At 41.1% G+C, this 14963-nt stretch overlaps 1 protein-coding gene across 1 annotated transcript; it reads right to left on the bottom strand.

Moving 5' to 3' along the window:
- Nucleotides 1-2070: 2070 nt before the first annotated feature.
- On the bottom strand, nt 2071-13503 carry LOC145439857 (uncharacterized). Its single transcript, XM_080317511.1, has 3 exons — nt 13313-13503; nt 11908-12056; nt 2071-2693 (listed from the first exon to the last, which is right to left on the bottom strand). Exons 1-3 carry the CDS (start codon nt 13441-13443, stop codon nt 2182-2184), a joined length of 792 nt encoding a protein of 263 aa, XP_080173637.1. The 5' UTR covers nt 13444-13503; the 3' UTR covers nt 2071-2181.
- Between the last annotated feature and the right edge of the window lie 1460 nt (nt 13504-14963).

Here is a 14963-nt window from a genome sequence, read left to right as displayed (position 1 = left end):
TATTGTAGCGACTTGTTGGTAAATTTTCATCACGGTCAAAATCATTATTGTCGTGGCTATATAAACATGTCTTTGAGAGGAAAAGACAATGCCGTCTTCGGGTTTAGGGGCTTGGACCCCCTCTTTTCAAAATCATCAAATTGAAGTTACTGTCACGCCGGCGGCCAATATCACTCGCGAATTTTATTTACCCGTCTCGAAATCTTGAATTGTGCGATACGTTGATTAATCAAAGAGCATAGCAGACACGGCGACGCCCATTTCAAAATGCAGATTTCAAATACACATCGTTTTCCTGATCTACGGCGCGAAATGAACTGTTGTGGGTGTGACATTCACAATTACAAACTAGAATTACAAACAACGCCATAGCTATCCACGTTCTTGATTGGTAAGTATAACTCTGTGTAGTACCGGCGATAAAATGTATGCTTGTAGCGCAACGTTATGCTACCGCCGAATGCTTTGAGAATTGAGAAGTTGATCGGTATTTAGATTTTCGTAATCAGTGTGACAGTCACATTCGATTAATATCAGTTATATTAAATTCTAAGCTACTTACGATGAATTGCGTTATCAATGGTGAGGCTTGGCCCGTCTCTGCCTTACCTCTCGTTTCGAGCTTTATTTTCGAACAATAAATACCAGTTTTTACAGAGAAAATATGGCGCACACGAGGAATCCCTTGTAGTGATATCGAATTAGTGCTAACATGACGTCACGAATTTTCAATTGTGACGTAACAGTTGATTGACATGTATGGCTCTTTGAGAGTTGAGATGGAAAAAATAGGGCCAACATGGCTCTTCGGACAAAAAAGGTTCCCGACCACTGCTATAAAGTAATGAATGACTTGCACGTAGGAATTTCACTAAATCTTCAAAGAATATCAAATATTTGCTCAAATTAAGTTGAAGTCAGCCTACTCCGTTGAGTGCGACTTCTGGAGTTTGAGTTTGGCAAGCTTTCTAGAATGCGAATTAAGTTTAATCTTCATTAATCGTATCTTCAGAATGGTTGTGAAACACATGTTTAGTCACAATTTATACAGACATTGACAAAATTGACAAAAATTTCCCGCGCCCCCCCCTGAGAGCCTCCCGCGCCCCCCAGGTTTAGAACCCCTGCTCTAACACTTGGGCGGAAATTTTGGAGTCGACCTTGGTCGGACTCGAACCCACAACCCATTGGTGCCGTTGCCGTTGTGGATTATACCACTATGCTATACGTAGTCAATGAATGATGCTTTATCTGGTGTAAAAAATCTAGCATGTGTACGGGTCAATCTTGACTTCATATGTTTATTGTAGCCAATCATAAAAACAAAATCGGTGCGATCGGGGTGTTGGCTACTACTGCATAACTAGCTGATTGGGTATGAGTAAGAAATGAAGGGTTGGAACTGACAATATGACGTCATGAGGTTCACGTTAGCGTTCACACAGAACCTTTCTAAAAAGTTCGCGTTCACACAAACCGGAACCGTTCAGAGGTTCACACCATCATCCCTACCACATAAACCTTCTGCTCACACTGAGTAGAATGAATGTGCTCACAAGTACAAGTGAAAACATCCACCCAACTGTAGGGTCTATGGGCAAACCCCCCGGAAATTTGGCTTATCGCCCTGTGGGGGACCAAAACCCACGTTTGAGGGGTGGGTTGACGAAGTGCTTTTCGGCCAGGATTTGCGAATGGCCCGTATAGCTGTTGTAACGTGCTTTCTTGCGGCAAGCATTGTGTTCGTAGTTGTCAGAGTAGCCTGCGTCTGGTGGCAGTGGACAGTGAGCAAGGTAACACGACAAGGTACTTGGTTCGACTCCGAAATGCTTCTTCGCTCAATGGTGTAAAAGAGAAGAATTATATTCGAGTTAGCGTGGTCGGTTAAACCCACGGCCTTCGGCGCGAAAATCTCTAAACGACTCTCGGCGGTAGCACGTTTATCTGGACAAGGCAATTACGATAATTAATAATTACGATCAAAACCCTCTAAATGTCACTCTCTAACACCATATAATTGCAAAACAAGCGGTTGCCTGCTTTACATTTTGGCTTCATTTTAATTTTCACAATTCACCGGTCCGCCAGATATTTTTGGAAATTTTACCGGTCCGCGAGGCGAAAAAGGTTGAGAACCACTGAACTAGACAACTACAATTATGTAGTTGTCCGGGTCTTGTCTCATAACATGACTAATTTTGTACCTCTGTCGGAACCGCCGGCGTGCGACGTTGTCGGTGCTCTTCGGTTACTTGTCACAACGGATCCTTTAGTGATGATTTCGTTGTTATTGGTCGATGTTACCAGTCGGTCAGCTTTCGCAGAACTAGTCATCGACGGAGTAGTCGCTATTACAATTTGTGGACTAATAGAGGCGGCAGACTCGTGCAAAATGGTTGTGTTTGTAGTTGAATTGATCTCCATCGTAGAAGATGCCATAGCCGTCGTAGTTGCAGTCGAATTGATTTTGTTCGTAGTAGTAGTCGTTTCATCTAGCTTGGAACTGATGCTCGTCGTAGGATAAGTAGTAGCCGTAGATTTGGCAGCATCGGTAACATCGGCCGCAGTAGTATTAGTGCTCGTATCACTGCCCGCACGGGCTATTGTAGTCGCCTTCCTTGTCGTATCTGCATCAACTCCAGCTCCAACTGTCGTAGTAGCAACAGTCGTTGTTGTACTTAAAGGTGATTCACCTGTCAAATACGTAGATACAATGACGTATTAATAACATGAAACGTAACCTCGAATGTATAGCACATGCATCAACCAGAGTTGGATCAATTGTAATTTGTAATTGAGCTGAATGTAATTGTTTACATTTTTTCATGTAATTGTAATTGCAATTGTAATTTGATCAAAATTTTGCTCAATTACAATCTCAATTATATTTTCATGGAAACCTGACAATCGCAACATAAAATAATCATTTAATCAGTCATTTATTCGTCGCACCAGTGAAATCCGGTACGAACCAGGATGACGACGAGGGGTATTAAAGGGGCACTGCGCTCTAAAAATGATGTGGTCTCAAATTGAAGGTAAAAACGAACAAAAATTTTTGGCCGCGGCCATTTCCTTCAGAACGATGGCACGATGTCTTCATCGTCGCAGTTGCTCGACGCGATCAGGCAGTCACGCAGAGAACGAAACTTAGACACATTTCCTTCATAACATCGGCTGACAACTACCTAAAATTCGTTCTCTGCGTGTCTGCCTAATCGCGTCGAGCAAGTGCGACGGTGAAGTATCGTGCCATGTAACGGGTTAAGCAGCCGCTGCAGCTGGTCTTGTAGAAATTTCAATAAATTGCAGCTCCATTACGGTGGCGTTCTGAACGAAATGGCCGCGGCCAAAAATTTGTATTCGTTTTACCTTCAATTTGAGACCGCATCATTTTTAGAGCGCAGTGCCCCTTTAAGGCCTTAGTAAACAGTCACCACATGTAATAATTAGCCTATTTACATCGGTGTTCTAAGCGTGTTGCGTTATAGCTATAGATAATTCAGTCACGCTAAACTGTTTCACATACTTTAGTAGCAACAGAAAACTTTGTGAATTACAATATAGGCTAAACCAGTAGTTCTCAAACTGGGGGCGTGCCCCCTTGGGCGGCGTGAAAGCATCTGAACGGGGCGCGACGCTCCAGTGAACTGAAATGTTTTCCGCGCTCGGCCCGATTTACCTCCGTTTTATGGTTATTGCTCGGTTTATAGTCTGAATTTCGTATTGGAGAATTCTCTCATCAACAGTCATAACCTTCCATCCAGTGGTTCCCAACCTTTTTCGACTCATCGCCCCGTTTTGAAGCTCCACACCGATTATCGGCCCCATAATATTGGGAACCGAAAATTAGCTATACAAATTGGGATCACCGGCGAGTTGACTAATAATGGGTCTTGGGTCCCCATAGGCTGATAAACCAAACCCCAGACCCCCTCAGCCAGTGGGCTTTTTGTCGCTACATATCAGCTATACCCTATTTCATGTATTGTTTGGCGATTCACCGTACTTTGCCTAAACGGGCGAAGCGCGACAAATTTATATAATTCATGCTGGAATCGGTCAATGTGGTCGGGAATTGCATATATATTGCTATCAAATTTTTATCCTCTCTCAGCTCACGCAATCAGATGATATTATCTTTACCGGCAGAGCTGAGTGTGGTGTGTTGGAAAAGGTAGGACCCCTAAATAATAATTAAACGTCTTTGCGCGGACCCGTTGTTATATTGCCTTCGTTGCATTATGCTTTTTCGTGACCTCCTATATCTGCTGTGTCAAAATATATGGAAATCGCCAAAATGTACCAAACTAAAAGACGTACATGATTTCAAATTGGTGTTTCTTAACTGGCAAATAATTTTTTTCTGCCGGTTGGCATTTGTCCAGTAGGGTCCAGATCGCCAGAACCAATGTTCCCTCTAAGCTGCGCAGAGCGCACGTACGCAAATGCGCTGTGCTGACACGGTCTCTGCGCAGAGAAAATCCTACGCACTGTTGTCCAAAAGTCTGCGCAATAAGTTAGTGAGTGTGCGCAGACTCGTCCAAAATTGGAGGGAACATTGGCCAGGACAGGAACATCCCACCCCAGCCATTGAGGCGCATATGGACAAATGAACATATGTGTATGTATATATACGCCTTTTCGGCGAAGGTCTTCTCGCTGCTGATCGTTCTGGCATACTTCTCGCACTGTTGGGATGAAGTTGCTACCTTCGAGTCACGAGTCATTTCGAGTCATTGCACATTTTGACTCGAGTCAGGTCAAGTCAATCGATTTTTAAAGGTGACTCGAGTCAAGCCAAGTCAATCGATTTTTGGAAGTGACTCGAGTCAAGTCGAGTCAGGTCAAGTCAAGTCACGAGTCAAGACATATTTCAAGTCAAGCTGCTTTTTCGAAGTATGAGGCATGATTACGTCATTGCAATATTCCAGATGTCTGATATACAGATTGAGTGGTCATTGATTCCAAACCGATGATCGAATATAGAGTATAATATACACGCAAGAAGGCGATGTATCGCTTAAATATACGCCTCCGTTAGCCTCAGTTTATAGTTACCAGCCAAAATAGAGAATAGAGAAACGAATTGATGAGATGCAATACATTACCCATTTATAAATGGATATGATACAATTCGAGCATGCGCTAACGGTTGGGGACAAAATTAACTATATTCGAATTCAATTTCAATAAAACAAAAGGTTTGGTAAAGGTAAAAGAACAGAGAACAGAAATAGACATTTTGCTATTTTATTACTTTACTACTGTAACCTTCGATCACTTCGTTTGCGGTCAATTTATTTATGAGAGAACAATCGAGGCTTAGTGAAACGCTCGATCATTGAATGATTGGTCGCTTTCACGGGTTACACCAGCGTTTCGCGAGCAATCCGAACATTTGCAAGATCAAGTAATTTTTATCGACACCGATTACTTGATGACTTGAAATTGACTCGTGAATTTTGCTCCGAGTCACGAGTCAATCCACATTTCTGATACGCCGAGTCAAGTCAAGTCAAGTCATTTTAACAAAGTGACTCGAGTCAAGTTAAGTCATAAGAAAAAGGTGACTCGAGTCGGACTCGAGTCAAATCATGACTCGAGTCATCCCAACACTGATGTGTGTGTGCGTGTGCTTGGGTTACTGTCAATTGTATGTACCAATGGAAGCATTATACCAACGTCGCGCAACATACTGCCCGCGGTCACAGTCTGTCGCAATTTATCAATACTTTCTCAGTACGTCAAATTATGGTGACTTTATAGGTTATTCGTCATTTTTTTGGACACAAATAATTGTGAATTTAAGTTCTTCCTTAGTTCTTTGTTTTCTTTGTGTGCGACATGCAGCCAGATTTGAAAGATCTTGTTCACGACTTGGTCGACCACAGATGTCTCATTGACTTCAACAGCTATTGAAATACATTACCTGAATGTTTCTTAACCTTGTCGCCTAGCCCCCCCCCCCCCCAAGGGGCGATTTGGATTTTCAAGTGGGCGGAAACGCTCAGGAGGCGATATGGGGGGCGCTGAAGAAAAATGGCGTCGCGGTAGAGGATGCAGTAGGAACTTATGATTATATGGTTAAATAACTGTTCTATATATTCCTGAGTTATCTTTGTAAATTACCCTTGGACAAAATGTATCAAATTCCGAAAATTTTCGTCGCGCCTGGCGCGATATATTGGCCGACGATGCTTACAATATGTTTCCATGAATGCAGAGGTTTATTATAATTCATGTAAAATCAATTACGCGTAATTGTAGATCGCCAATTCCCCATTGAAATACGTACGTACGTACACGAGCACGTTTTATTTTATGCAAAATGTTTCGAACTGTAGGTAGTCTATCCCGCAACGCACAGCGTCGAATTCGAAGAAAGAGGCACTGTACCACTTTTAAGATAGAGGCTATGTCCACCACGACACGAATGTCTGTAATGATCGTAGGTCTTTGTCTTTGAGTAATATTTGGGACGACTTCTTCAATCTTTCGCTCATTCAGACTTCAGACTCTCTCACATCCATGCGTTCCCGTCGTGGTCTTTGCTGCTGACTTGTAGGATAGCTCACTTTCAGTCTGGGCTTTTCAATGCACTGCAACCGCAGTGAGGTCGGCGGTGAGGAGCCCGGAAAAATCTCCTACACATAGAAGTTGGTCCGAGCCGGGACTCGAACCACTACCATTGGTGTCGGGACGCTGGCGCTCAACCAACACGCTTCCCGCACTACATTGTATGATGTTATATATATAATGGATTGCTTTGTTTTGAATACATTCATGTGAAAGTTAATACCTGGATGCAGTATTAAATTTAATGTGAGCGAGCAAAGATCTTCACCACATTCTCAGTTGATTTATTATAGTCACACGAAGCAATATTATATCAAACCCAATAAGAATAACTCCCACGTATTGCCAATCACAGATGTGAATTAGGTATGTATACATCGGGATCGAACCAGATGGTATATGAGCTCGAACCCTGATTAGATTGATTAGATCCCGGATATACCACATACAATTATGATATAGTTAAATAGTCGAGTGGTCCTCGCGCGCGATTCAAAGCGCGAAATACTACCAATAGTAAAGTCCTAACCTGAAATGACGCACCAGACTTAGAGCGCTTACCAATTGTTATTTACTACAATCCCTAAAATATGGGGGCGCCAGACCTAGCAAAATTTGGAAAATGGGCACTGGAGGAAAAAAGGTTAAGAACCAGTGCATTACAATAATAAATTCATTGAATACTGTTTTGGTTTCTATGCTTCAAAGATACATTACATACGATTAATTCTCGCATAGGTGGATAAATGCGCGTTTAATGTATCGATTCGGGAATCCGGCCCACCAAGTACGCCAAGCCTCATATCTGCCCCGCCGACTGACGAAGTTGCCCGCCCTTGTAAACAACAACTATGCCGTAGGTTTCGGGTGCTGTGGTATATTCGAGGTTTTACAGGCCGGTATATTTACGTGTTCTGAGGGTTCAGTCGAAAAATTGACTTCCGAGAATGGTGGAAAGGCGTGGGAGTACTTTCTAAGTCATAAACCAATTTATAAAGATCGGCTAAATCTGCGCCTTCATTCCATTCAAGCCCTCCGAAATTGATATGTATGAAGAATAATTGTTTCTAAATAGGGAATTTTCACAGGAATGATGATGTCTCTTCATGCGATATCGCGGTGCACTGTTCATCTGCGCCTTTATTCCATTCAAGCCCTCCGAAATTGATATGTATGAAGAAGAATTGTTTCTCAATAGGGAATTCTCACAGGAATGATGATGGCTCTTCATTCGATGTCGCGGTGCACTGTTCAACGAGCAGAAAAGTACGGGATTCCAGCGTTGGTGTATGACATCGATTAGTGAAAATCTATCTATCTTTATTGAATACATCTACTTCTTGTCTTCAAAATCCCGCATTTTGATACTGACACAACTGACACGTCCGCCCTCCTCGCCGCTTTTTCACAGTAAGCCTACTGATAAACCTACTGTGCTGGACGATATCAAATCAGGTGCTCTACATGCAATAAATGTATATTGGAATGAAACAATGGCAAACTCGAAGAATGTTTCCTCGTCTAAACCTTAACACCAGGGCTTTGGAGCCGGGGATTTTCTGCGGACATGGATCTGGAGCCGGAGCTCCATTTCCGGTGCCGGAGATGTAGCTAGTTGCTCAAAATATACCTCCGGCTCCAATGTAGTTTATAAAATGTTATTTTACTATATAATTAGCTAAATTCACCTAATTTTACGGCAACAGTTCACAAAATCAAGAATTAATTCCCCTCTTTCAATTAACCATGCTGTGAGGAGGTGGATTTGAAAGCAGCGGAATGTTCATGTATAGGCGACAATCATGGCTATGCAAGATATGCCGCATTCCTACTCTTAAATACTCGAGGATGTTTGGCATACCCGTAATTTCGTCATCAGCACAACCTTAATGGTCAATTGTGCGGTTTAAAAAATAATGATTGCTATATATTTCGGTAAATGGGACTGAGGATTATGTGAGCAAATAGCTAGTCAGTAATCGGAATAAGATAAAATCGTGACGTCTTAGCCCTTCTCGGTTTGGACACGCGCGCGCGCCGAGAAATACCGTCCCCTCTGTAATTCAGACGAGCAAATGCAGCGTTGTTATTGATAGGTTTTTAATCGGATCGAGAAATTGGACAGTGTGCTGTGATGCAGGTGCATTCCTTCAAATTGGAATTCATTCCCGCGCATATGATCGATCGTCAGTAAATAAACAACTACAGAAAAGTAGCCCCAAATACCGTTTTAGTCACCGGACAACAGTCAGGATGCGAGCTAGGCCTACCTAATGCGATATCAGGGTTCCGCGGTGTCTGATGTGAGGGCCTAGTCAATGAATGCCTGCGCACTTCCTGGTTTGCCAACATCTGTTACGTGTATTCATTCTCATATGCTTGATGCATTCGTCTTCCCGAATGGTTACGCAACGTCACTTTAGAGCGTGTAGTTCAGGACGTTGAATTACGTTGTCAAATATTGATGAAACATCATATTCTCAGTGGCACGATAATTCTATTTTTTTTGATTCGTTTGAACGGGAACTTTTTTATTCCAATAAATTGATTCGACACCTGACGAACGGGTAACGAGCGCACAAATATCGAATTTCAACCACTTCGGTATTTCGTAGAAAGCGGATTTCTTTTGACAAGTTCTCTCATATTGTTCTTTCTGTCGCCACACTTGAATTATCGCCCCATTCCAAGATTAAATTCAACTGTATGGATTGATATTACTGAGTGCGGTGTCGGTATTACGTAACGTCGGTGCTTAATGCTGTGTACGTACACAGCAAACGGCAATGTCATGGGCGTGCAGCGCGTGCGTATTAGGGTTATGACAAGAAAAAAAATTCAAAATTTTGTGTGTCCTGTAGTCGCAAACGATGAACTTTTGTGTCCTGATTTCAAAATTAACAAAAGTTAAGACTGCCTAAACAAAAATCTCCCGCACAAAATTTTTCCACTTTTCACTGGATGAAGGATAGGCTTTTTTTTTGTAGATACAGACTTTTTGATATATATACCGATTTATTTGAATTTAACTGACACAGTTCCAGTTGCGAAGATTTAAAATAGCATTTTGGTAAATTGTGATGGCCCAGATTGAAGTAATCCAATCGTTTTCTTGCTTACATACAAAATTAAATATTTAATAAATAATTATTAATTTCGATTTCAGATGTAGACTGCATATAGCGTATAATTTCAATTTGTCTGACACAAATCCAACTGGCTGTTCGAACAAGCGAAAGTAGAACAACTCAACATATTTTCAGCGGTCTAGAAAACCGATTAGAGCAGACTTGAACGACTAGAAAATTTTCTGCTTTTCCAAATTAGATTAGAATTAGATTACTGGTAATTCTATCTAATTTAGTGGAATTAGATAACTAGAATTATCTAGTTGTCCAAGTCTGGATTAGAGAAGTATGATGAAAATTTGAAAATGCCATAAAATATGTGACTCAGTATCTGGTGAAACCGGGCGGCGGAATGTTGTTGTGAAACTGCACATTGCAATGATGAGCAAGGGTTTTCATAAATCACAATACATTGGTTTCCAACATACTATTATCGATTCTTAAAGCATATGCCAGAGTTCTTCAATCCACAATCCTCAACAAATCCAACTCTCATCTACAAATTTGGAGATGATATGGTAAAACACTACGAAAACTTGGTACAATCCACCAAGCCATAATTTCAATAGAAAACCGAGGACGGAGTAATGATTTTAAGTTTATCTATGTGCTGTGAAGAGCGTACCGCTCTTTCAGAGAAAATAGTAGATTAACACTAATTAAATAGCATAAACTTCCATCTCTACGCAATGCGAGATGGAGCTGAGCGCTATAATTCCATAATTCCAAGTCCCCAGATGAGAGTAACTCTTGAGATATCATGCTTATTCATCGCAAATGCGTGTCAGGAAGCCTGGTATTCTAGCCAGATGGTTATAGATGGAATATACAGGAGCCCGACCTATTATCGGTTCGCCGATAATGTAGGGACGATATCACACTTCGAAAGAATTATTGGTATCGGCCCTTGAAGCTGAAAAATTATCGGCAATTTTCGTGACGTCACAACATTGCGGTAGGAAGTCACAAAACTATCATCTTTGACCGCTAGACTGAGAATATTGATATATGTCACATACCTTACACTTAACAGGTGTCCAGATGTAGATTTTCTAGTTTATTTCATGTTCAGGTATAACAATGGCTGTAAAGATGTTCAAATAAATGATCTGAAGCTTTGAAAATGTGCTTATGTGTAACCAACTTCTTTTGAATATCGGCTGAATGTATCGGGGTTCTCGGTCAAGTCGTGAGATATCGGTATCGACCAAGAAATGCAATATCGGTGGGGCTATAGACAATACCAAAGTTTATTTGCTGCTATCTTTGCGCTCGAATGTCCGCCAGCGATGAAGTGCCTAAAAATCCCATTGCAAGTCGGATATGTCCGTTGTAGATGTTCCTGGCACTAACATAATAACAGAAAGAGATGTCAAATTGATGCATGAACTTTGCCAGAAGTGCAAAAGGACGTATATATGAAGATAAAATTTGTAGCAAAGAATTCCTTTGAATTGTTAAGTTTTTCTATATTTGGACCAGTGTCGAAAATTGAAGTTAATTTGTGCGGGACATTTTTTTCGATTTGAACAAAATGATTATAATTTTACTAATTCATACCAAAATGTTCATTAATTCCTGCTACAGGCAAAATCTTTTTTTCCTAGTCATAACCCTAGTGCGTATACGCGACTTTAACATTATCGAAAGTTGGCACTGGTTGATTATGACGTCACAGAACTTTGCATGCCCTCGCCAAGTGACGGTTCCGCTCGACGGCTGCAACCTATGCTGATGACTGACCCGTTCGAGTGTTTTCGGATCCAAAGTTGGAACTGAGCGGGAAACGGAGAAGTGGTAGGCCTATTAATAAGTTCCAGAACTGGAGCTGGAGATCAATTGCACAGGGCAACAATTTTGAGCTTGATTTATTTGGCTAATTTCGTGGTTCTGATTCCAAAAATGCCGCTGGTTTTCTTCTATCACGTCAGGTTTTGCTCTACAACATATGCCCAAAATATGCAAATTTTCATGAATTAGCCATATTACTTTTCCATACTATATAGAAATCTACACTTTTATCATAACATACAGTTCGCACTTGTGCGAATGAAAATTTAGTCAATGCGAATGACAAGCGTAGTGCGAATGGTGACAATGAAAATCCGGATGAATGTGAAAGAAAATTGTCAATATTTCACACTTTTTCTGACGTGGAATAATTCAAATAAATACTCGTAAGTATTGAATGCATATTTACCTTGAATATCCTTCCTCACGCAAATTCCGTGGCCGCCGAGAGCTATGGATCTGTCGCACACCAGATCTCGTTCCTCATCACAAATACCTCCTATGTTCCATGGTCCTCCGCACTCTTCGCCAAGTTTTTTGGAACATACGTCGCAGCAACTATAAACGAAAACCAAATAGAAATACGTCTATTCTTCAGTAACACGCTTTTCGGGGCTCTACAAGCTATCCGTGTAGCACACGCGCGAGGTTTAGGGAAATCGCAATTGTTTTAAACTCGCTTCATACAGTTTTTCAAAAACTGAAGTGGCAGCAATATTGAAACATGAGATGCGAATTTAGTGCCACATTGAAAATCTATCGGGGAGCCACATCATATAAAGTATGGCTCGCGAGTCAATGTTTCCCGACCACTGGTGTATATCGCAATGAAATGCATAAGTGTTCAGCAAAATGGTTAATTCGGCCCTCAACAATTAGGGCATTGTACGACACGTATATATACATATATCTAACTATTTTTTTCTGACATTGGTTCTCAACATTTTTGTCTTCGCGGACCCCCTTTGGACCGTCACGGACCCCGCGAACCTCCCCACACACAATTAGTTATAGTTCAACTATAGCTCGATTTTCGTTCAACCGTCACCTGTGTTGAGCAATACTTAACTGCAAGCTAGTGATAAACAGCAACAAAATGACTTTTCTTCAAAATAACATCATAATATCTATGTAAAACTTAAGAAGACTTTCATTATTTCAAAGCGATTTCTGTATATGCATTCTTTGAAATACGTGGTGGTGTGCTGAATATTCGGGTCGTCTATATTTTATATAAACGAGTGCCGAAAATCCATTTTCATAAGGATAGTTGGTGGCGAATGTGATAATAACGCGTAATGCTTCCGATGACATATTTGGGTATAATCGCACTATATATGACACCAAAATTAAGAATCGTAGTTCTAATGAACATGTAACGTCCAGCCTAATAATTTCTGTATAGCAGCTCATCTTGAAGTTATGCAAGATGTTTGTATCAGCAGGCTATTGCCACTTTGGCAATTAACGATTTGGCAATTGATTTGAGTTTGCAAAGTAGAATATATTTCATCTCAGTCAGCCATTCGGTTTATGTGAGTCCTGACGTCTAAGCAGTTGTGAAGTGAAGCTGAGGTTTCGCGGACCCCCAGTTGAGAACCACTGGTGCAAGATGAGTCGAAACCCCGCTAATATCTGGGATTCCGGACATGCTTCCGCAAACCCAGCATCACAGACAAATATCTGACGACTTCTTCGAGAAGCCACGCAAGAACAAATAAGAAAGCACCTCAAAATGCTGGATGTTTAACAATTTACTTCGCAGCCTTAGATTATATGCTAGATCGGTGAGAACAACTTGAATCGAAACTTACAAACATACGTCTTTCACGACCGTAGTTTCGCAGGTAACGTTTGCGCAATCCATTCTGTTGCATGGACGGCAGCTCAAGGCGTGTGCAGACAAAGCGAATGCTAGCACCACAAGAAATATCAACCATTTCATAGCTATAATCTGTAACGACGGTAACTTCCATAAAAATGACCATAAAGTTAGTTGCTGGGTAAAGACCCTATTTAGTCGATACGTTTTCTGCGTCAGAATAACCTGTCTCGGCTTCACGCTTCTGAACGAATGAAAGGCGTTTTGTAAAAGATGGGTCTTAACATCAGATAAAGTTCTAGCAATTTTCCAAATGCTATTTCGAAAAGGGTTACTTCACGGCAGTCGGACAGGAGAGTAAATAGTGTCGCGGTGTTTGTAACGGTAAATAAAATATTTCACCAAATAATTGTGATATTATGAGGCCCCGAAATATATAGCTAACGTGATCGAGACACGCATATAAGGTGAGATCTTTCTGGACACCCTCTGAAATCATGGCTTTGTTAAGTGGATTGCCGTGAATGCCGGCGAGATGCTTACCGTTCTATAGGTATGGTTCTATACCAGAGGTCTCAAACTCAAATGTGCTCGCGTCCAATTTCCTAGTTTTTGATGAAGCCGTGCGCCGAAGCATCAAAAATAGTGACATTCAATGTATCATTTTCAAGTAGGCCTTATTTGACGGGCGCTTGCAGACAGACATTCCACGAACATCGTGAAAATGTAATTTATCATTGTACTGTTCACGCTGGACACGGAAAAAAAATCACATTTTCAAATATTTAAATAAAATTGTTTTTGTGCGGGGCATAATTTGTTAACCCTAGAATGCATAACAGTGGTCTAATTGACCCTAACGATGCTACTCATCTTGACTGCTTAGCACACATTGCAAATTCACTTCTGGTTTTTCTTGACTTTGTTAGCCTTTTATGCTTTTACATGATGAGAAAACAGTCGTTCTGTAAAACTTTTCCTTTGAGTAGAAAAATGCATTTTTCATTAAGTACCCCGAGAATGCATAACAGGGGTAATTTGCCCCATAGCAAATCGGCATTGAAAATATGTTTCTTCTGGCTTGTTAGCACTTTCGCAGTCAATCGACGACATATGCCGTCTTTTGTTTGTAGACGTGAGCTGCGAATAGTCGACATGTGCCATCTTTTTACAAAAAATAACTAACTTGACTTCTGTTTATTGCATTATATAAGACGAGATGCGTCGTTCAGCAGAGCATTCATCACCATTTCGACATGGAATTTTACAAAATCCGTCGTTCTTGAATATTCTATTGCGCAATTGTAAGCATGGTGAGAAAATGGTATGGTAAGCTCGGTAATTCAGTTTCGCGATAGTCAGTTGCGGCTTTGGGTTGTTAGGTTTAGGTAATGAAGAAAGCAAATGGGTTTTCGTAATGATCCTTAGGGGCGCCGATGAAGCTACCACAGTACTATCCCTTCATGCTGATGCAAATTATGGAGTTTGTATACTTATGTTTCAGCAAATGTAATGCGAAATGACTGTATAATGGCTGAGCGTTACAAGAATCGTAGCATGAGCATTGAAGAAGCTGTACAGCAAGTGATAGATGCAATGGAGTAAGACGATAATGAAATATAAAGAGGAAGCGAAAACAGTGA

Source organism: Botryllus schlosseri, chromosome 5, assembly GCF_051294905.1.
Source record: "Botryllus schlosseri isolate E-star chromosome 5, Bs_hap1, whole genome shotgun sequence".
Lineage (NCBI taxonomy): Eukaryota > Metazoa > Chordata > Ascidiacea > Stolidobranchia > Styelidae > Botryllus > Botryllus schlosseri.
The sequence above is the reverse complement of the archived record's forward strand: the minus strand, read 5'-3'. Positions and strand labels throughout refer to the sequence as shown.

What these genes read in the sequence shown, in the direction of transcription:
- LOC145439857 (XM_080317511.1), bottom strand. Translation starts at nt 13,443, where the DNA reads ATGAAATGGTTGATATTTCTTGTGGTGCTAGCATTCGCTTTGTCTGCA. An exon ending in GTCGTGAAAGACGTATGTTT is followed by an intron (nt 12,057 to 13,312) that starts GTAAGTTTCGAT and finishes TTTCGTTTATAG; the next exon opens with TTGCTGCGACGTATGTTCCA. An exon ending in CGTGAGGAAGGATATTCAAG is followed by an intron (nt 2,694 to 11,907) that starts GTAAATATGCAT and finishes CGTATTTGACAG; the next exon opens with GTGAATCACCTTTAAGTACA.